Source organism: Pagrus pagrus, assembly GCF_965226575.1.
Source record: "Pagrus pagrus genome assembly, chromosome: 23".
Lineage (NCBI taxonomy): Eukaryota > Metazoa > Chordata > Actinopteri > Spariformes > Sparidae > Pagrus > Pagrus pagrus.
In genome coordinates this window covers 14,161,182-14,183,408 of record NC_140205.1, presented here as the reverse complement: position 1 = coordinate 14,183,408, position 22,227 = coordinate 14,161,182, and the positions used below count along the sequence as shown (strand labels likewise).

Below are 22,227 nucleotides of genomic sequence, written 5' to 3'. Positions count from 1 at the left end.
AGTGCAAAAGACTACACAACACCACCACCACAGCTCCCAACACCTCCTTTCTAGACTGATGAGACTCAACCATACACTTCACTGTCACTTTATTATCTCAGGAACCCTGCACATTACACATTTGCACAGGCACATTTATTATATATTGCACACGTCATGTACACACTGTATATGGTATGTTTATCTTTATTCAAATAGTTTTTATTATATTTTTATCCAAAATGTTATTTTATTCTTTCCAATATCTCCTCATTATTGTCTCTATTTTTTGAGACTCACTCTTGTGCTGCTACTTATTTCCCTCTGTACTGCTGTGTTACCTGTGAATTTCTCCCAAGGGGGATCAATAAAGGAACATCTTATCTTATCAGCATCAAAATATACTTAACAAATTAAAGTACTCATTATGTAGAGCAGCCCATTTAAGAATAAAGTATTATTGGATTAAAATCACTGATGCAGTCATTTGTTCATTACTTTAACGTTGCAGCTGATATAGGTGGGGCGTTAACCACTTTATAGACTGCTGTTTGATTTATGAATTTACCCCTGGTATCAATAGAGTATATGCCTAATAACACATGATAATTTATTAATTGATTATATATTATTTATCTCAATCTGCAAAGTGAACTCAAATAGATAAAATAAATGTAGTGGAGTAAAAAGCACCATATTTGCCTCGGAGCCAAAGTGGAGTCACAGTATAAAGTATATAATCAAATAGTAGAGGCACCATAAAATTTGTTCTGAAGCAATGTATTTAGTTACTTTCTACTTCTGCTATCCCCTGCCCTGACCAAGAATGAATAACATCTCCAGAGCTTTCTCCTCAGTGAGCCTCAGTGACTTGACATTTGTGTGCAAACAGCAGCACATGCTCTGACTCCGCCCTGATCCTGGATTCAACCAATAGCGTGTTTGAGATATATCCGGAAGTCCCGCCCACAGGCGTGAAGCAGGCAAACATGGCAGCTATCACCAACAGCAACTTGGACATCCCAGCGTCTTTCGCTGGCATTTTGAATGAAAATCACCGCTCTGAACACTTGCCGGTCCTAAAAACATTCACCACTGCGTTACGGGACAAGGAATACAGGTGTGGACAAAGTCATTTACTGCATTTTAACGGAAACTGAGGGTGTTAGCTTATGAGCTAACGCTACGTACTGTCGAATACAACGTCCAGCGTGACATTACCGGTCCGTTATTACGACCGTTATTCAGGCCAGTTCTGTGTCACTAACCATTAAGTTGGGTGCTCATTTAACCACCTCGCTGCAGTATAGCAAACTAAGATATATTTACTTTACTGACCTATTAACTACAGCAGTTATTTAGCTTAAAAGCTCTCAGTGGCTCTCTGTCTAGAGATAGTTATCAGGGCAGGGTGTAGCCAATGACGGTAATGAGGGGTCAGTACAGGCAGTTATCACAATGCAAAGCAACAGTTTTATAGTAAAGCTGCACCTGTTTTTGTCAAACTAAAATGTCTGCTGTGACGTTCAACTTCCAACTCCACATTTCCCCCCCTTATTGCTTCCAGGCTTGTGTACTAAAATAACCATAGTGCCTTCCTTTTTCTGTTGTCCCAGGGATGTGGTGGAGGAGGAGGCCTTCTCCAGCCTTTTAAAGGTCTTGTCCCGACTGTGTGATGAGCTGCAGGCTGTCAGCGGTGAGGATGAAGACCTGCAGTCTGTCGGCCTGCAGCTGCAGCTGACCGCTGAGTGCTTCAGGGCTCAGAGGAACGCCTGTGTCCAGAGCACTCGCAACCAGAGTGTACTCAGGTACTTCAAGATACATACATTGTTAATGAGATGGTTGAGAAGATGAATACAATAACGTGACTATTAAGGATGAGTGGATGGGAGAATATGAGAAAGATATTAAGGAACATCATAAAATAGGGGAATAATCTTCTAAACATACAGTAAGAACATAATGATGTAATTCTCTTTTTCTCCAGGGAGGTTGGTTTCATTGATGTATCTCTTAAACTCCTGAGCATCCTTCGGATCCCAAATTTGGAGAACAGAGATGACATACTTGAACGTAAGTCTAAAATTAGGTAATTGATCCTTCGTAAAATAATTACTTTTTCTTTAATGCAGCCTTTCTGATTCTGATCTTTGTTTTTTCAATCATCCTCTATGGCCCAGCTCTTCGTTGTGGGATCCAGTTCCTCGGTAACCTGGCCGTTGGAAACCAAATGTGTAAAGACGACATCTGGCAGCAGAGTTTCCCAAATCTTCTCCTGTAAGTTTTGTGTACTACAGTTGAAGTTAATGTTAAGCAACACTTTTAAATAAACGCTATGATACTAATACAATAGTTATTGATTGATTGATTGATTTACATTATGTAAAAAGCATCTCATCCACAGCTCTCTGTCTCTTCCACACTAAAAACAGAGTTGATGTGAGACCACGTTAAGCCCTTTGTTTTTCACACGAACACACATTCTGCAGCAGTATTTGTATTTGTGAAAGCTTTATTGCTGACATTTGTAGCCAAGCCATTTGTTCACACATTGAATCAACCCAAACATGTGTTAACAGGCAGCTGCTCAGTGTTGACGATGAGAAGGCAGTGAACTACGCCTCTATGGTGCTCCACACATGTCTAGATGAAGCCAAGGTGGAGGATCTGTCTGAGCCGCAGAACATCCAGGTGGCTCTCAGGGTGATGGAGCTCTGCAGGACCCAGCCTGACCTGGACTGGACGTAAGATTGTGTGTGTGTGTGTGATGGTGTATGTAAAGCAATTGTTCATTTTTATAAAGAGTTATATTTTGTATTTGCTCAATTACAGGGTTATCATTGCTACCCAACATTTCCTCAAGTCTTCAGCTCTCGTGGAGAGCATGTACTCTGGGATGTCTCACCATGAAAGGTACTTTCCTTTAAATGTAGTGACAGAGAGTAAATGTCACTTGGTTACATTACACAGAAACTGACCCTGTAATAAAACATGGCCGCATCAAACCTCTAATAAAAGACTTGCAGAATAGCAAGTTAATATACCCAGAAAAGCTAACACAGCCTATAATGGAGTACACATAGAGAAAAAGGAAACACTTCATATTAGGGTATACTTATTAACCATTATCTAATTGCTTATATGTGTGCATATTATTAGCCTATTGGCTCTTTACTAGTCATTATAAAGCACTTAATGCTTTATTCTGCCTGACCACATCCTATCACTACTAGGCCATTAACTTTCACTATTTAACATTAAGAGTTTTCCCTCAATTACCTACTAATTCAAGCTCATTGATCATAAGGAAATTGTTATAAATTAATTATGATCTTACTAAGCTTTGCAAGGTATGGGCCTTATAATGTGGTGATACCACAAGAATAGTGATTCTCCCTCAATAACACTTAATAAATATTGCATGTTTGTATGCATCAAAACTCAAAACTAGAAGTGATGCTAGTGTACTAATAACCTGTGTGGCTTAATAAGGCATGGCAAGTTTTTTTAAGGGCACCATTTAGACACAAAGCAATTCAAAGGGCTTGAAAGGGTCATAGACAAACACAAAAAAGAATATTAAATTCTACCTAAAAGACTAAGTGTGAAGCTGCTAACTAATTAGTTGCTAATGTGTTACAGAAAATATGAATATGTAATACTAAAAGGTGCTGCAGATGTGTCATAAAGACGTGTGTGCATGTTTTTTTTCCAGAGTTACTCTGTTAGAGCTGCTCTTTGCCCAGCTGAGAGAGGAGGACTCAGATGAGTGTGGCATCCCACCCAGTGTGGCTCGTTTCCTGGCTAGTACCTTCCAGAAAGTTTGTGGAGCTGTGCTGACACTCGCCACTGGCTCGGTCTCCAGTGAGGAGGTACAGAAAGTTAACCTGACTCAATCGAGTAAACTGTGTACTATTGGGAGAGCTTTGTTCTACTTTAAGGTTTCCATTTTCTAACTGATATGTCTCCTCCCTAACAAGAACTCACACAACACCCTCCATGTGACCAACACCTGTTTGTTGCAATCCCCTATAGGTCCTGCAGGAGGCACTGACAGTGATAAGTCTACTGGACGTGCTGTGTGAGATGACCTCAGACTGCAGCCAGTTCATGTTCCTGCAGGACCATCCGGACCTTCTAATGACCACTGTTGGTAAATGAAAACTCACACTCACACTACCTCTCTGACCCAACTGGAGTTTGTGGGTCAGATTAGGCATCTTTGGGTGATTTCATCTGTGCACAGTAGACACTGATTGAAATGGTGGAAGATCTTGATCCAAATAAAAACACGTTGCTTAGACAACGTATCTAAAGTAAATGTATCTACTGTAGAAATCAAATTCCATAATTCTTAATTCATAATTAGAGTAATTAGAGCTAATGGCTGTAACATCATCTCAATACTCTGTGTGCTTTTCCTCTTTTCACCCTTAACGTGTTCTCTGCAGAGCTCCTGGAGCAGGTGCATGCTATAGGGAAGTCCAGCAAGAATGTTTTCAGTTCCGCACAGAACTTCTCCTCCTTCGGCGGAGATGGAGACCAATCCCCTGTCATCAGCTTCAAGGCCCACCTCATCAGGCTGATAGGAAACCTGTGTCACAACAACACTAACAACCAGAACAAGGTTTGGATTTAATTAATTGATGGATGAAAGAACAGAAAATGGTACTTCATGAACAAATAAATACATTGATATGCGATTTATTCCATAAAAAATAATATAAAAAATAAATGCAGGCATTAATTAATTCATAAAACATAACTTAAATTGATATTCCTGTTTTGATTTGCTTATGTTTTTATTTATCTTTGTATTAATTCCCATATTTATCTACTTCCCCATAAGTAAGAGGGGAATTTAGGGAAAAAAAACAACATAAAATACCCAAAATAACAACCTACGTAAGTGTTAATGATTGTTATCGTTATTCATTTGAATTTCTTTCTTTCTTTCTCTAATCCACTTGGATCCCTCCTCTAATGGGATCTGGGGCCTCTCAAGATATAGTGAGCACCCTTGATCAGTCTAACACAATGGGGGTCACAGGTCAAGAGGAGGTCTGAGGGGCCCTCCTTGTCTTGCTTTGACAGACCTGTCTCTGCTCTAAATTAGCATGTTTAAAGTGCAGGCTCTAGTAATGAGCTGTTGTATCAAACCACATGACCTCTCGGGAATGAGCACCGCAAATGAGTGTAACGTCTAATGAAGCACGAGGCTGTGTGTTCCAACGACTGCAAGCTTACGAGCTCTTTCAACACAACAATTTGGTTTTGCGCTGAAATGTGAGACATTTCCTCCCTCGCTTTAGTGATTTTTATCAGTTCCCCTCCATCGCCATCTGTCAGCATCTCACTATTACCATAAAGCACAGATAGAAAACGAAGTGGACTGGGAGGAGTGGGCCTCTATCTGTGGCACATTATAGACTCAGTCCTACTTAATAGAAACAGATTTGAGGAATGCTTGTGGGATGGCCACCCTCAGTTGGCCTCTCTATAATATTTATGGATGCTGATCTGTGGTCTGTCAGTGGTCAGAAATCACCCCATATCTGTTTTCACTAAGAACTCTTCCAGTAAACCAATTGTCATTCTGTTCACCTTCGGGAGAGATTGTAATTTCAGATGTGCATGCAAAGCGCTGAGCTGCATGTACGGAGCTGCAGTCAGTGTCCAGTTATTCATCGCTTTATCGGTTTGGACATAATGTAAGCAACTTCAGACAATTATTTCGAAAGTGGAAAATGCAGACCTGGGCGCTTGCACTAGTCAGCGACTTTGTTTCTTCGACAGTGTAAATGACATTTCCATTTTCTGAAACTCAGCACTTTGTCTCGTCTCGGAGCTCCTAGCAGTCTGTTTGGAGGGTAACCACAAGGGCAACAGCAAGCAAAGACAACAATTAAGCCTATAGAATTAGACACATGATACAGAGCAGATCACCCCATTGGGACAGTCTTAAACTAACCCTCAACCACACTGCTGCTTTTGCAGCAATGTGAAGTACACTTCGGTCAAAAACATTTCTTTCCTTTAAATGAATATGTACTTTGTTTTCTCTGTAAAGAAAAAAGTGATTACTGACTGACTGCACAGCTTGACCTAATACTACAATTCACTTTCCAAGCATTGTTAGGTCATTGGTATGAGAATTGTGTGGTGAAAAATATTGGTGCTTTTAATACTACTCTCACATGCTGCTTTGAAAATGCAAGTTTCCTTTTGTCTCATGAATGATTTATCAAGACAATGCAGAATTCCTGGTACATCATGTCATCACAAAGCACATACAGATACTCTGATTAAACACTGTGAAATGAGCTTCTCTTGAGCTATGAAATCTGTCAACAAAATGTTGTTTCAGATCTGGTATTAGTTGTCCAATGTGTAGGATTTAGTGGCATCTAACGGTGAGATTGCAGACTGAACACCCCTCGCCTCACCCTCCCCTGTGATGGTTGCTAAAAGCACAAAAGGCCCTCGCTGGAGCCAGTGTTTGTTTTCTCCTTTTCAGGCTACTGTCCTCCTCGTCGATATAATAGGCTCATTCTAAAGTAACAACATTCTTGGTTTCAGGTGATTATACAGGATTGAAAACATAATGATGGAAATGATACTCCATTTTTGCCCCTAAATCTCCCTAAATCCTACACATTTGACCTTTTATAGATGACGGCTGTTCGTCAGTAATTGTTAACAGTCCAGTTACCAACTTGAGATGCGAGAATGGAGTTTGAGTTTAGAGACGACTAATTAATCTGCATATGAATGCAGATGCTTTTTTAAAAAACTAAGCTCAGTCGTTGTCAGATGACAGCTGATGTGTTCGTAGATTGCATTTTGGCTAATGCCTTCTGCCTCTTGCTCAAACACGATTGGGCAAACGGAAACCAAAAAGCTTGAAACACCAAAATCTTGTCCCTTGGCTACAGATTCTGCGTTTCCATAAAGATATCTGTTTATAGAGACTGCAAAAGTATTGTTCCAGGACTGGTATTAAATTGTCAAAACAACTGGAAAATGTCCAGCGATACCGAACATGAAAAGTAGAAGCAGACTCCTTTATCGGTACATTCTTTAACATCTTACTGAACTTGCTTCCTCAGGTGAGAGAACTGGAAGGCATCCCCCTCATCTTGGACAACTGCAACATAGACAGCAACAACCCATGTATCCTTTGTTAACCCAAGTCAGTGATCTGGAAACACAAACACATCTGTGTTTATGTGCATATATTGCAAGTTTATTGAAATCATTGTTCACTTGTCTGCCCAGAAGCCGTTATAACCGCTGTGTATCTTTTACTGGCGCTTTAAGAATTGAACTTGGCATGTTGGCACAGGAAGGCTGGTGTGTTTGTAACTAGAAATAAGTGTTGCATCAAGCTTTGATTGCTGCAGTGTGTGTAGGCTGGCCAACATAACGTGTTGAAATTTTCACATAGCATTCAGCACCTCTCAATACATCGTTGCTCGCAGCTGGTCCATTACATAAGTCTTTGGAGCTGCTTGTGAATGCTACTTTTTTCAGAGAACCAAGTCAGTTCTATGGTAATTATTTAGACCACAGTGGTGCTTTTGTATTAGATTGCATTTTGATAGGTGTTTCTAATGTTTTTTCAGCCCCCTATTTATCTACATGAGGGGGCAGAATGTTATCAAACCTCTAAATAGGATGCAATCCAATGCAAAAACATCTCTGCAGCTTCTAAAATACACATCCACTTGAATCAACATCTTTCTGACACGCTGGCTTAGCTTAGCAAAGATGTGATCCATCAAAAGGCTTGCCTTTTGGTTTGTCAAATACAGTGATAACTCTGTGCTGTAAGTTCACAACACACTGTGAACACTCTGACCTCTGTTTTACTGCTGGTCAATGAGCTCCCACCCCTGAGCCGTTCTCATGTCGAGCCCCCGCTGGGCATCCTGCTACCAGTTGGTATTAGCAGGCTCAAGTGAGGGCATCGTGCCAGGTTGTCTTTGAACCAGGTCAATAGTCTGAGCCGAGCCTTTACCTTGTGCCTCTCTCCCATACGCAGCGTTCACTCCGTCCACCTTTTTTGTGTAGGTGTCAGCATTTGTTTCTGTTAAGAAAAAGATTGTTATAGAAAAAAAAGGCCTGTGGATTTACGCAGGAAACTTGAGAGGGGTGAGTTGGGAATGTTTTGTATCACACACATAACCTGTCTGTGAAACTCATTTGTTTATTGGCCTGTATGTGTACTCACTGACCTAAGGCAAATACCAGGCACTCATGAATTTGACTTCCTGGGGAGAACGTTAAAAATGTTTAACCAACTGTGACCCCCTCTACCTTTTATCTGTCTACGTATATCACTTTTTTTTCCTCTATGCATTTTTTCATGAAGTCGATTTTGTAAATGCACTATTGCATTGCAACTGCATTCGCATGCTCGTTTACAGCATTAAATTTATTTTGTTGACGTTTTATAGAAGTGGTGCAATGTGGTAGTGTTGTTTTTGTTGAGGAATGACAAATACTTGACACCCAACAATATGCCTGAAACCATTAAAAAAAATGTCAAAAACATTCTAAATACCACACAGTCATTGCTGTCCTTAACCGGACACCTGCAGTTATCAGCCAGTGGGCCATCTTCGCCATCAGGAACCTCCTAGAACACAACACACAGAACCAGGAGCTGGTTGCCTCCCTGGAACGCCGTGGCAGCGCCGACTACTCTGCGCTCAGGGAGTTGGGTTTCCTGGTGGAGGAGCGAGATGGAAGCCTGCTGCTCAAACCTGTGAGGAAAGACTCGTAAAACCTCAGGAGCAGACAGGAGAGAGGAGGTCCTCAAGCCCTGCACGCAGGTTCTCATGTGAAGTATTTATTTAGAAAAGGATAAGGCACATGTGTGTATATACACGTGTGAACATGTTCTCTTGTTGTTCTACAAGCCTCATTAATGTTACCTAATACTTAAGCTTCATCTGCTGGTGAATAACCTGTCCACTAACAATTCCTAACTTTTGTGCCTGTCCAGAATAATTGACAGCCACACTGCCGATATATTAAGCAAAAAAGCGCTTTTGAATGAGATTTTTCTGTCAGAGAAGTATGTATAATTACTTTTCTACCTCAGTGATGATTGCACTCATGCCCAGATAGGGCTTAAGTTATTCTTGATAAACAAAAGGTCCATGGGGTCCCCCTGGTATAGAAGCAGGAGGTCTTGTTTTGTCTTGACCCGAGTGTGGGAAATGAAGAGTTTTGGAACGGCGAGCGCCTGCTGGTACCTTTTGGCAAGGCTGATTCTTTGTGTTTTAATCCAAAGACAAAGAGCACCACAGTGTCTGGGCTTTTCACTTTCACAGACACTGATGTTACCAGCAGGGGTTGGGGTTTAATCTCAGGCCCATAGTGACTTCTGCCGCAGTAACTGCGAAACAGAGAATGACCAAAATATGATGTAATCAACCCCCTCACCTCCTTACCTAGTTAAGGGCGGTGTCTTCGCCAGAGGGACAAAGACTTTTATTCTCATTCAAACGCTTCAAATAACTGGTTATCTAAACAGGTATTATTTATATAAGGGCAGCTAAGTGCAAAATGCAATACTAAAACTAATAAAAACTGAAGCTATGCATGTTTGTAATTTAAAAACAGTGCTCAGTCTGAGTAAGCCTGTCACGATAACTTCTTTTGTCGGACAATATATTGTCCCAGAAATAATTGTGATAAACAATATTATTGCTATGTTAGGAGCTTTTAATGCCACTGATATAATGTAGAGCAATATGAAGCAATGAACATTTAATTCTTAAGAACATTCAAACGTCAAAATATGAAATATCCAAAATAAATGACCAATAATAAAATCAAACCACACAACCAAAGCAAGAAATAAAACTGACTCTCCGTTAACAAAAATTCCACTACTTATATTAAACATTTGGCTCAGGTGAATAGTCATTAATTCATTAACAGGAAATGTACTGCCAATATCTAACAACTAATTACATGTACAATAAGTCGACAAAGTAATTATCGTGACGGGCCTACGCATGAGCTGCATCTCTGCTTGCTTTTGCAAAGCTTCCTGTATTAAGATCATAACAGTAGTGAGCTTTATATTCAACATAGTCCAGTGAATGTCATCTTATTCTTCTTCAACATATTCTAAATCCTCTATTTCTTCCCTATTGCAAAGTATAAGAGCTAAATAATGCATGAGGGCTAATGGCATGCATCATACATCATTAACCACCTTTAAACTCATAACACTGAGTTCATGTTTTACACCTTACATTGCCTCTCCTCGCTCCGAACAAGCTATCTTTGAGTTTTAGCAGACTCCATAGACCTTCTTAGAGATTTAGTGAATACTGTACTTTATATGAAGCTGTAGCTGTGTGTTTGCGTGTATGCGCTTCTTTTGAAAAGAGATAGTAATCCTGGATTAGTAGACGATGGATGAGAGCATACTAAAAGTGTACATCCGAAGTGTGAGTGAGTGAGTGAATCAGACCAGAAGCATTAGTTTGCAGAATGACATCCCTCCCTGCTCCTCCCGTTGCTGGATAAGCTGAACGGTCCTGACACCTCAACAATGCAGTGCTTTACTGGCCGGGCCCACACCCTGCTCCACCCTGTTTGCTCTGCCACTGATTTTTAATGACAAAATGTATTGAAACAATCGGCTGGACTCTCCGCTCAATCCGCCGGCATAGTGAAGGGAGCTTATGCGGTTCCGGTCCCCAGGATTTCAGACAGCTAACAAAACAGCTGTTACTTGCGCTTGACTGACTGGCTGCAATGCTTTTCAGCCCCACAGGAAAGAGGCTGTGCGAGTCAGCCGGGCTGAATGAGGTAGCATAGCCGCGGCCGTGCGTTCACCTCCTAACACATTAGCACCACATCAGTCGAGGCCAGAAGTTCTTGTGTTTCCCATATCAGCGTTTTCTACCACAGGCCTCTACTAAATTGTATTGGTGCCTTCTGGTTTTCTACTGGCCTTCTGCAAAAAAAACTTTGTCAGGGTGTAAAATATATACTGATGTTTGGTTGAAATAATGTTTATATAATGCCTAATAAAGTATGTGTGTGAAAAACAGCTGTTTGTAAAGTTTTTGATAAGGCCAATGAAGGCCACACGTGACATAAAACTCAAGAGGCATTAAAAAAGGATGCTCAAATTTTATTGGTAAAAAAGAAAAAATACAACCGTCCATGTTTGTAAGTGATGCAGACTTTGATTTTGCCACAGAACAAATAAAGAAACTTAAGTTAGCTGTATTTGAAGTCACAACTACGCTTCAAGGATGCAGTCAGTTGTTCCTGTTTACTGAAAAGGCAATGAAGACAACTGGAAACATAGAAATCTGCTCGATCGAAAGCTTCCTATTAATTATCCATGCATTTACTCAAATACACAGTGGTTTCTACAAAATTTCCTCAACTTTCCAACACTTGATGAATCACTCAGCATTTATGAGCTACGTCGAGTTGTGAAGGAAAACATCGAGAGAGACAATCTGGGCTACTTTGGTAAAACACGTGGAGTATTTACAGTTCAGGAACTTTGATCCAAAGACATAAATTCCAAATAATTTATAGCTCTCAAAGCTGAAAACAATGACATTAGAAAACACTTGTAAATAGTGACTTTCCTTTCCATCTATAAATGACATAAAGTGCCACGTTCCTCATATAAAAATATACTCTTCAAATTGTTTTGTAAGTTATATAAAGCCTAAATAAACATTTCTGAATACATTAAGGGTGCTGTCCAAAAATAGCTTTTTGAGGCCTTTGATCCTCTCATACCCCCTTCTGTGTGGTTGGGGCACATGCCATCCACCCAGGCAGGCCTAAACCGCACTGGAAGGCCTTGTGTAAGCAGAGGCCACCATGTGGAATTCCACGTCTCTGCTGTTCATGGGAATGTTGGATGCATCTGAACCTGATTGCACCTCTATGGAGTTCCAATGAGGCTTACATGCTTTTCTCAGAAGGCAAGAGCCCTCTGTAAACAAAACAGCGAACATGGTCGGGATGGAAAGTGCCGTTCGAACTGACAGGTTGGATGCTTAAAATAGTTTGGGGGTATTTTCTGCCTCTTTGACTTTTGGCGTAACAAAGGCTCTGAGCTTGGTGGAGTGGGGGGGGTGACATGTCCATGAGAGAGATGTCAGCACACTCGACAGCACAACCCTCAAATTACTGATATCCCATGAAAAAGAAAAAAATGTGAATATGTGAGTGCAAGGAAAAATAACTAATCTATAGCAAAATACGCCACTGACAAATGATAATGGATACAAAATGAAATGGCAGAGGATTTTGCTGTTTAGTGGCTGTAAATGTGACTCCAGCTTGACATGTATCAGTAGCAATTGAAGATGATAAAAGAGGAAAAATGTTAAATCTGTCCTATAAGACTTTAGGTTTGAAATACATAAATAATTTTGTTTAATTTCAGTGTTCAAACAGAATACAGTGTGAGTGTACAGTTAAAAGTATTTCACTGCCGTCATCCAACCCTGTCTCCCTTCATGGCAGTCTGAAGCGCTTTGCTATCATAGCATTTCCAGTTGCCGTGTAACAAAAGTCTTCTCGAGATCCAACAATAGTCTTTGTTGTTTTTTTCCTCTTGTGTGAGACATCTGTAAGCGACATCTTTACAAGATGTTGTCTTCCAAACATTGCCTTGCCGGAGGCAAAAAAAAAAGAACATCAAATCCTTTCACTGCAACATGCTGCGTTTTGTCACAGTTTTGTACCAGCGCGGTAGAATTTTTTTGTGTCTCTTTTATTCCAATCCTCATGTCTGTTTTTTCTTTCTTTAAAGAATTCCAAAATAGGATGTAAAAATGTGCAAATTGTTCAATAAATACTTCCAAGTCCTTCACTTCAAATTCCACTTTATCATAACCCTCCTGTCTTCAGTCACTGTCCGCTTTCCCCAGCCTCTCCCCCACTTCCTCATTCCCTACTTGCAGGTGTAAACCTCTGATTTCTCGCTGCAGGTGTTGCACTTGACAAAACAGCACCAGTGGAACTTGCAGTTGCACTGCCAGATGCGCGTGTAGTGGTGCGTGTTGTAGCCCCGGCCACAGCACATCACATTACAACTGTCTGTGTGGGTGGAGGTGCCGTTGCACAGCCGGCCCCGTGTTCCTGTACTTCCCGTGACTGTGTCCTCTTCGCAGTAGTTGGGCGAACGCTCCAAGTAGACCAAGTCTGTGTCCGTGGGCTTCTGGTAGCCGCGTGCTTCTTTGAGCCTTAGGAAGGAGGGTTGGCGGAGCCGCGAGGCCCGGACCGGCTCGACTTGAACCGCGTCGATGTAGCGGTCCTTCAGCAGGTAGCCAATCTCTCTGAACTTGGGCAGGGTGATCCAGCAGGTCTTGGTGGTGCAGGAACCAGATACGCCGTGACACTTACACTCCAGCTTCATCCTCTCCTCTAGGATCTGATCACATAGAGAGTAGAAATTAGGTCTGTATGAATTAAAAGAGATAGTTAAGAGCTGAAAATATAGTCTGCATGATTCATATACAGACGGGTGACAAATTAGGGGAAAAACAACTTAAAAACAGCTTCAGTGCTCCTTGGAATTGATTCAACGAGTCATAGAACTCCACTGGAGGGACGAAACTGGAAAAGATATTTCCTCATTTGGTGTTTTAATGATGAGTCATATGCATCAAACCATTCAGTGACCCCTCGTCCCCTATGGATCATCGTGAAAGAGACTGCTCTCCTCACGATAGAAATGATTCATCATCAGATAAAGGTAATCACTCAGAACAACGCACTCAACCCCCCCCCAGCCCCCTATTAGTAAGATAGTGATACTGACGCTTTGTAGGTCAAGTCAGTCCACATCCGAAAGCATCAGTATTCGATGAGTTAGGGAAACACAAAGCATCAATGTTTGATGAGTTGGGAATGAGACTCAAAAATGGACTATCTTACCAACAGGAGCTTTAAGTTGGTCCCTTAATTTGTCGATCGTCTGTACATGTCCATGGTTTGAGTCTCAAACTGTCAATAGCGATCGCGTAGCCTTCAAGCCTCTTTTGGTAAGCCCGCCGTCCGGCATGCCAACTTTATGTCAAAAACCTGGGGAAAATAACTCATACCCCGAGACTGTAGTCTCTAATTAACTTTACCTTTCTTCAGACCACATAATGGCGTGACAGCCCCAGAAAACTGACCAGAGCTGTTGCGCAACCATACACGTATAGAATTTCATTGTGGTTTAAGACAGATTTCTATTATAATGCCATACAAATGTTCTCAGATGACAACACTGACAGGTGACTGTTTGCCCTTTTGGCTGAGCTCCATGTCTACTTTTATTGTAGTTACTTCTCCATCAATAAGAGCGTGTGATCATTAAGCGACGAAGCTCGTAATTAGAACTTCTTGTAACGTGTTTGTCCTGGTCAAATCAGTGACTCCCCTTCATCCTGACTCTTAACGCCAACCTTTCACTCTGGGGGGAGTTTGCTCTTGACTTTGGTTGGTTCAGTGTGTGCGGTGGTGCAGAAGCATGGTCTTTGGTGCTGCCACTAAAAGAGGGGAATAGAGAGAGGCTTGCAATAATATCCTCTATGCTCACTTAATGTGAGTAATTCATGAATGGACTGTAGGGCTATGGCACAGTTCCACTTAGCATCTGCCAAGTTTTGCATTTCAGTCACATTGCTGCACTTGTACTTGAACTTTAGAATCGTGGACAATCCATCCCAATTTAGACATTTTCCTTATATACTGTTATATATGGAGTGTGGTACCTTTCGCCCTGCCTCGTTGTTGTGCAGGTTCATCAGCCGGCGGGCGTTTTTCTTGATCTCCCGGGCGTCGACAAAGCGCCGCGAGAACTCCACCCCGTACTTAACATCGGCCGAGCAGCCTCCCCACTTCCAGCCCTCCTCTTGGTAGTCGTGGTAGCCCTGCTTCTCGCGGTCGCAGCCGCACTGGCTGAGGTTGCCTTGGCTACAAGCTGTGGTCACTGCGTGGGCAACACCGGCTGCGGTGATCGCATAGGTGAACGCTGCCTCCCTGCTGCCTGAAGAGAGAAAGAGCGAAATGTCAATCAATTTGAGTTGGAGTGGAAAGTGGAAAGTAGCAAAAAGTGACATAATGGGCTACAAGTACTCTCATTATTTCAAGTAGACGTTCTAAAATCAGTTTGAAAGAACTTTTAAAGGCTTGATCCTGCGTTACAATCTGGGTTTTTGGAGTTTGAAAGAGTCAAAATGAATGACACTTCTGAGTTGCTTTATGCGAAAATGTAGGATCCAGTATGTGTGGTGCTTGACCTCTGCCCAGTTTGTTCAGTCTGCGTACAGTTAACAGAACTTTAGACTTTGACTACGCCAAATTAAGTCAAATTCTCCCTATAAAGTTCTGTGGAAAACAGATGGGTCCGAATACCACAATTAAAAATGTCAGGTGATGCTGTATAAAGAGTGAGACAGTCCACACAGGGTGGAGGAGGTCGTGAGGGATAGTTGGGTCAAACAAACACATGACTTTCACCCAGGAGATGGTTGTTTGTGTCCTGTGTGTAACTGAAAGTCAGCAAAGACTTGGCTTAACTCAACTCCATAAAGTAACGGACATAACGTATCTAACATAGTGCAGTATGTAATGTTAGTCACTTTAGTTTAACATTAATGATGATCTAGATCTCCCAAATCTAACCAAGTTGTTTTGTTGCCTAAACCTAACCAAACTGTGACTGCTTCACCATGTAAACCACATGTTTATTTTTGTTAGCATGAAGACGAAGGTCCCACGACTATGGATCTGTTCCCCAGAGAAGTCGGTGGGAAGGACTGGTTTTTGGACTTGAGAGAGACTTATTCGACTTCTACTGCATCAAGTTTTACCATTCTTTTTTTAAGGCCCTGTACACCCACCATACTTGCCAGCCTTGAGACTTAAAACATGGGGTTTTGAGGGTCCAACCCTCAAAAAAATGAGACTCAAGGACTGTGTTTCCTGCATTCTGCCGCCATTTAAAGGATGAAATTAAGAAAATAATGATTAACCAGCATTTTTATTTTATTTTTACTTCTCGGGAAACCTAACGTGTTCACGTGTCATTCATTAATATTTTGCCCCTACCCTTTCGAGAGTCTTTGCAGTCACTGCCCTGTTTGTTGGCCTCTTGTTTGCGATTGACGAGGTGCGACCCCAGCGATAGACAGAAAAATAAACATGGCAGATTTTAAAGCCCCTTTCCTCTAGAACTTCATGTAAGAAATGGGAATTCTTCTTTCCAGGGCCTCTGAAATATGTTAAAATAATCTTTCTCCTCTCCATTTCTCTTTCCGTCTCTCACTCACTGAGGAGGATGAGGCACAACAGTGCAGTTGACCACACGCTGTACAGTGCCAGAAACAGGTTATGATGACTAACAGGCGAACAGAAAAGGATTGGAAATCGAGGGAAAGAGAGCGCAATACAAAATTGGGACGGTGAGCAAGTTTGACTCCCACACAGGCCTCTTGTTATTGATCAGACCTGTTTCAGGTAGAAGTTGGAATGAGAACTAGGCTACATGTGGTCACCAAACTTCATGAACCATAAAAAATGATGAAGGGGAAATTTCGACACCCAAACATGTGCAACAATACCAATATCAAGCTTACACAGTCGTAAGAAGAAGAAAAATGAGTAAAAACACCTGTGTTGGTGGATTAGATGCACCGTTATGTTGATCTTAAACCTTAGTTGTATTTAATGCCTCTCCTTCTCTGACCTCGCTCCCTTTCCAATAACTGTGAATCCTCAACATTACTGAAGTGCACTGTTGCTGGATGACTCCACTACTGGAAGGTTGTAGAGTAAATTAATGTTGAAAGGATGTTTAAGTAATCTTACCCCATGTTTACTAAATTCAAGCATCAGCACTTCAGGAGACTGTAGTGTTCTTTTCAGCTGCAGTGCATTTTAAACGCTGTCCAAGGCAGAATAAAGGGCCAGACATCAGAAGCTGACTCTGAGGAGCATCGATATAACAAGAATTATTGAGACCATCTATATAATCTCACAAGAATTCACAGTTTTTTTCCCTTTCTGCCTTGTTTCATGTCACTGATCTGCATCAGCAGTCAGTGACTGTTGCAACAGTAATGAGTGCAGTGTAGAAAACACAAGTGACATCTACTGGCTGACTGGAGGAGCTTCTTTAGAGCTGCTACGTCTTTATGTTTTCATCAATGGAATTTCTCACGCGGCTTAAGTGTCATTCTGTGTCTGTCTTAGGAAGTCCACGTTAAAATGATACCGCTGTGTTGCATGTTGAAATAATCTGTGGCCAGGCTCAAGTGAGATGTGCCCATTCCCAAGCTTTTGTATGTCACAATTTGAACTTCAGAATAAACACATTTTATATTTATGGTGTGGAGGGGGGAAATGAATTTATTGGCACTACAATTGGTAATAGGATATCCTCCCTCTCCAATCAGGATAATGCTGCCAGAGTATTAATGCATGGCGTCTCGGGTGGAGGCGGCTCTAATGGCTCCTTTCCAACCTGACAAACTCACTCGCAGAAAACCATCGGGCCCTGCGGTTCCCCCCGTCCATAACTCATAACAAACTCTGAAGTCTTCTCTCATCAGGCTAAATCCACGACCCATTCAGATATATTGTATGGTGAGCATTTCTCAAGGCATCAGGCGCATGCAACAGCCAAACAGCCATCTCCTCGCGCTGTGATTTGTTTTGATTGTACAGTGCTGCATGCAGGGCCCCATTGTTGCCATCCAGCTGCTGGAGCTGACTTCAATTAGTGGTTAACATGAATCTCTCTGGTCTTTTTCAATGCTTAATGAGTCCAAAGGACCGGCAGGTCAATCAAACCAAGTGGTGGATGGTGCTTTGGTGACGCAAGAGGGGGTATGGTCTGTTTTTGCACAAAGATGGCATAAGAAAACCAATACTGAGAATCCATGAAGATGAAAGGAATCTGACATGTTTTCACATTAAATAACAGTCTTAATTATACAGATCTTATACGTTTAAGTCTCCTTTAAGTCTTTCTTTGGTGAAACTGTCTCCATGGGGAGGGCGAGAGGATCAAAACAGGGTCCAAAGTGTCTTTCTGAGCTCATTTAAACACCACAAGAGAAAAGAGACATTTCCTCTGACAAAAGAAATAAAGGGATCCAGACGTCTTGTCTGCCTGTCTCCCGTGTAGAAGAAAGTGATTGCTCCCAGAGCTGCTAGATTAAACATGGATCCAAACCCACAGCAAGACCGCAACAAAACATTTCGGACTGCAACACAATTTATATAAGAGGTTCACATTAGGAGCAAACAGGCTTCTGGTGAGAAATAAAACAGGGGAAAATGCCAACTAAAAACCAGGGAGACGTGTTAGATTATGTGTTTACAGATCGCAGAAGTTTGATTTAGAAGATGTCACACCCAGACAGACATCAAACCTCCTTCAGAAGGAAGTCTTCGCACTCATTTATGGCTGCTTTGCTGTGACAACGTGAGTTACAAGCACAGTGATGTCACACACATTGAATTTCCTCAAAGCCTTTTGTTTTTTTGTGAATCTATTGTGGTTCTCGCATGTGGTGTTTCGCCACCCATCTCAAAGTCGGTTTCATGCCACTCAGTCGAGCTATGCTGCTGCTTTTTTCCTGTGCCACTGACAACAGTTACAGGAGGTTTGAGGATAAATACGGGAACAATGAGAAGACAGGCTGATGTCAAACCACAATGACGAACTGTGCTCATCCACACACAAGCTGTACCACAAGTATGGGAAAATCAAGGATGGGAAAATCAGACCACACAGCTCAGTTAGGGCAGTTATTCAACGATTATTGTCATTATCGATTCGACTGCCAATTATTTTTACAGTTAATCGATGAATTTCGTGACTAAACATAATGACAATTTCCCAGAGCCCAAAGTGACATCTTACAATTGCTTCTTTTGTCCGACCAGCCGTCCAAAACCCCGAAAAATCTTCATTTACTATCACACATGGTAAAGAAAAGCAGCAAATCCTCACATTCAATAAGCTTGAAACCTACTAGAGTTTGATTTTTACCTGAAACATGTCTCATACGATTAATCTATTATTATTATATAATAGTTGGCGACTAATTTCCTTTCGATTGACTAATCGATTCATCGGCTACTTGTTGCAACTCTTGATTAATGAGAGACGTGTCACTTCAACACTCTGCCTCAAGGCAAGGACTTATTGTGTCTACATTTGGTTTGATCTGACTTCCTTTTGTAAAAAAAACATTTGGTACAAGTAAGGTAAGGTAGTATGGTAAGTCCAAGGATGTGCTATAGTGTGGCCCACTGGCTGAGGGGTTTTAAGGACCGACCATGAACCACAACGTCCCTAGTTGGAGTCAAGATGAGAACCTTTGTTGCAGGTCATTTTCCATCTCTCTCCCCTCATTTCAAGTCATCTATCGACAGCAAAAATCTCTAATAAGGGCATAAAAATGTCAAGAAATAAACCAGACAAACCTTATACAAGACCCCTGCCCCCTGAGCAGCATTCTTCCCCTCACTCACCCTGCTCTCCTGCTGTCTATATTGAAATTTAAAAGTCTATAGAAGCTGAGCAGAGACTGACCTACTCTCAGCTCTTGTCCAAAGACAGTCCTCTCGCCCAGGGCCGAGCAGTTCCACCGGCCGTAGCGGAACTGGTACTGACACTCATTGATGCCCAGTTGGGCACCCTCGCCGATGACAATGATGGCGTCGGGGCGACTCTGGCAGAGGGCTCTCTGACGGGGGGCCAGTCCTGGGATCTTGTTGCAGATGATGTTCGCGCCTAGGGCGACCACTGAGGACAGCGCCCTGAGGGGGGAGAAATGGAGATTAATGAGGGGGACAGATGGAGACAACTGCTGTTGATTAAAAGGAACAAACAGTACCTGAACACACAGACTTTTTTTGCTAAACCTTTCATTGCAGATCACAAAGATAAAACCAAATAAACCACATGAGAGGATAAGAGCATTCATCCTTACCCCGTACCACATCATGTGTAATCTAATGGACCCTCATAAAGACATAAAAGAGAATAATAGTTAAAATGGGTCCAAATCCACTCCATTTCCCTCTACCCTCTCTGTGTTACAGAAAACATGAACCACCACAGCTATTTTAAGTTTCAGGACCTGCCCATGTCACGAATGAGAGGCATGCATGGTGCAGCAATCATTCTCTCTGAGAGGGCTCTGGGTCGTTTAATGCCAGAAGAAAGAGCTCATTACACCTATAGGCAAGGCATGAGGTAGTCCAGCATGACTCTTTTCCATATGCCGCTTTCCAATTACGGCCCTTGTCTGACGAGGTGCTCCTCTGACAAAGTGGTTCTGGTGTAATGTGTAAATCCAGCAGAGCAGGTTCTCTCATCAGCTGCGCTCATATTAAAACATGCAGATTGAATATTGTCCAGATATTTATTACAAGTCGATTTATGACGTAGTGTTTGAATGAAAATGACATAATTGCTCATATTATGGGAATAAGATCTTGTTCCATGGCGGAATAGAGATGATTATACGACATTTCTTACCCACTTTTCCTAAATTGTGGCTGACTTCTTCCATTTCCAAAATAATAAAGTCACCAAAGAGATTAAAACCATGACAGTTTGCTTCACTTAGCAATGTTAAATCTGATTTTTAAAGTGTAAAAATAAATAATAAAACACCTGCAACAAGGTGCGATCTAACTTGATTCCCCCTGTGCGTAATTGCGCGTAAGGCACGGCTGCTCGCAAGCGAATCAAACCGACTTGCGTCTGAATGAAACAAGTGCATTGATAAGAAACCTACAGGTAGCTACCGCTGGTGAGGATGAGGAAGATCTGCGGGTAGTAGACGGACAGCAGCGCACTGCGAGACGAGATGATGAGCATGGTTGCGCATTGAACCCAACTGGTTCTGCTCTCATGCGGTTGGAAAAGATTAGAAGACAAACCAAAAAAAAAAGAAGGTGAACGAGTATATCCTTTTATCTGAAGTCCCAGGAGATTAAAAAAACTCAGGAGGGTCGTCTCTTCCTCTCTTCTTTCCGCGGTTGGGTGTCTTCAGCTAGTGGAGCCGTGGCGCGCTGCGGCAGCTCCAAGCTCCGCTGTCCATGTGTCGGAGATGAGAGGCTGCATCCCACGGCCGAAGTGCGCTCTGCCACCTGGACTGATAGAGGACTGGGTGGGAAAAGAGAGAGAGAAAGAGAGAGAGAGAGAGAGAGGGAGGGAGAGTGGGGGCTGATGGGGTATCCGGATGTATGATAACGCGCCGTTCACGTCTCCAAAAGTGAGACTGTTGTGGCACTCGATGGGTGGGAGACAGTGGCCTCTCCCGGCGCACCAGCCCCCGGGATGAGTCCCGCACACCCCGCATCCCACCCCCCGACACACCTCCTTCTCTACTCTCTCTCTCTGTCCCTCCCTCTCTCCCTCAAGTTGTGTCTGTACAGTCAGTGTTTACATTTTGGGTTTTAGCTGCTCCTGACTAAAAGCGGAGGCCTCTTTTACCTGTGATTGGATCCAACATGTGACCATCTGGGTACAGTTATTCCACCATGCCACCCCAAACTCAACTTGAATCATTTTTACATTAGAATTACAAATTAGCATAGCATATGCTAATACAAGTTAACAACAGCCCGTTTCGGTAAGACATTACTGTGCTAGTGGCGTAAACGTCAACACTCCTCTGGTTCTCCGAGTTCCCAGTCTGACCACTAGATGCACGGCTAAGAGAGCTAACTAGCTAACGGCAGCTACAGTTAGTTACTCTGGTTATATGCTGGCCGCTAATTCTTGGCTAGTTCTTACATATCACACCTTTAAAGTAACATGAAATCGTGTTTTCTCTTGAGGGACTTCTTTGGAAGACACCAGATAAGTTGTTGATTAAATGCACAGTATGTTATTTCTGACGCTTAATCGAAATGAAACAAAAGACGTGTCCAGCTTGGAAGTTATTGAAGTGACTCAGGAATAGTTATAGTTTTATGTTATGTTTGGTCACATTATCCGACTTCCTTCCTCACTCTGACCTTTTTGCATTTAAAGCGACAGGCGATCGAGAACATTTCACCTTAAACTTGGAAAAAATAGGATTAATCTGGGTTTGAACATTGTTGAAAACATTTGGAATAAGTACATACGTACACAAAATATATAGAAACGACTGGTCGTTTTTACACATTGTAATGTAGGAATGTTACATGTTAAGTATTTGAAAAAGGGCAGGAAAATGT

The 22,227-nt window shown here is 42.0% G+C and overlaps 2 protein-coding genes across 3 annotated transcripts; one reads left to right on the top strand and one right to left on the bottom strand.

Annotated features, from left to right (window-relative positions):
- The first annotated feature begins 948 nt into the window (after nucleotides 1–948).
- Nucleotides 949–11,059, top strand: atxn10 (ataxin 10). The gene is made up of 11 exons (XM_084345123.1): nucleotides 949–1,099; nucleotides 1,596–1,787; nucleotides 1,967–2,052; nucleotides 2,160–2,256; nucleotides 2,559–2,723; nucleotides 2,812–2,892; nucleotides 3,695–3,851; nucleotides 4,015–4,132; nucleotides 4,431–4,606; nucleotides 7,089–7,152; nucleotides 8,583–11,059. The coding sequence occupies exons 1-11, from the start codon at nucleotides 969–971 to the stop codon at nucleotides 8,765–8,767; spliced, it is 1,452 nt and encodes a 483-aa protein (XP_084201249.1). The 5' UTR covers nucleotides 949–968; the 3' UTR covers nucleotides 8,768–11,059.
- Nucleotides 11,060–11,127: 68 nt separating this feature from the next.
- Nucleotides 11,128–21,043, bottom strand: LOC311252188 (protein Wnt-7b-like). Of its 2 annotated transcripts, none has more exons than XM_084345128.1 (4): nucleotides 20,796–21,043; nucleotides 19,583–19,809; nucleotides 14,748–15,022; nucleotides 11,128–13,417 (listed from the first exon to the last, which is right to left on the bottom strand). In XM_084345128.1, the coding sequence occupies exons 1-4, from the start codon at nucleotides 20,876–20,878 to the stop codon at nucleotides 12,938–12,940; spliced, it is 1,065 nt and encodes a 354-aa protein (XP_084201254.1). In that variant the 5' UTR covers nucleotides 20,879–21,043; the 3' UTR covers nucleotides 11,128–12,937. The 2 variants fall into 2 exon arrangements, with proteins under 2 accessions (XP_084201254.1, XP_084201253.1); XM_084345127.1 differs by having other exon boundaries at nucleotides 20,806–20,980.
- Between the last annotated feature and the right edge of the window lie 1,184 nt (nucleotides 21,044–22,227).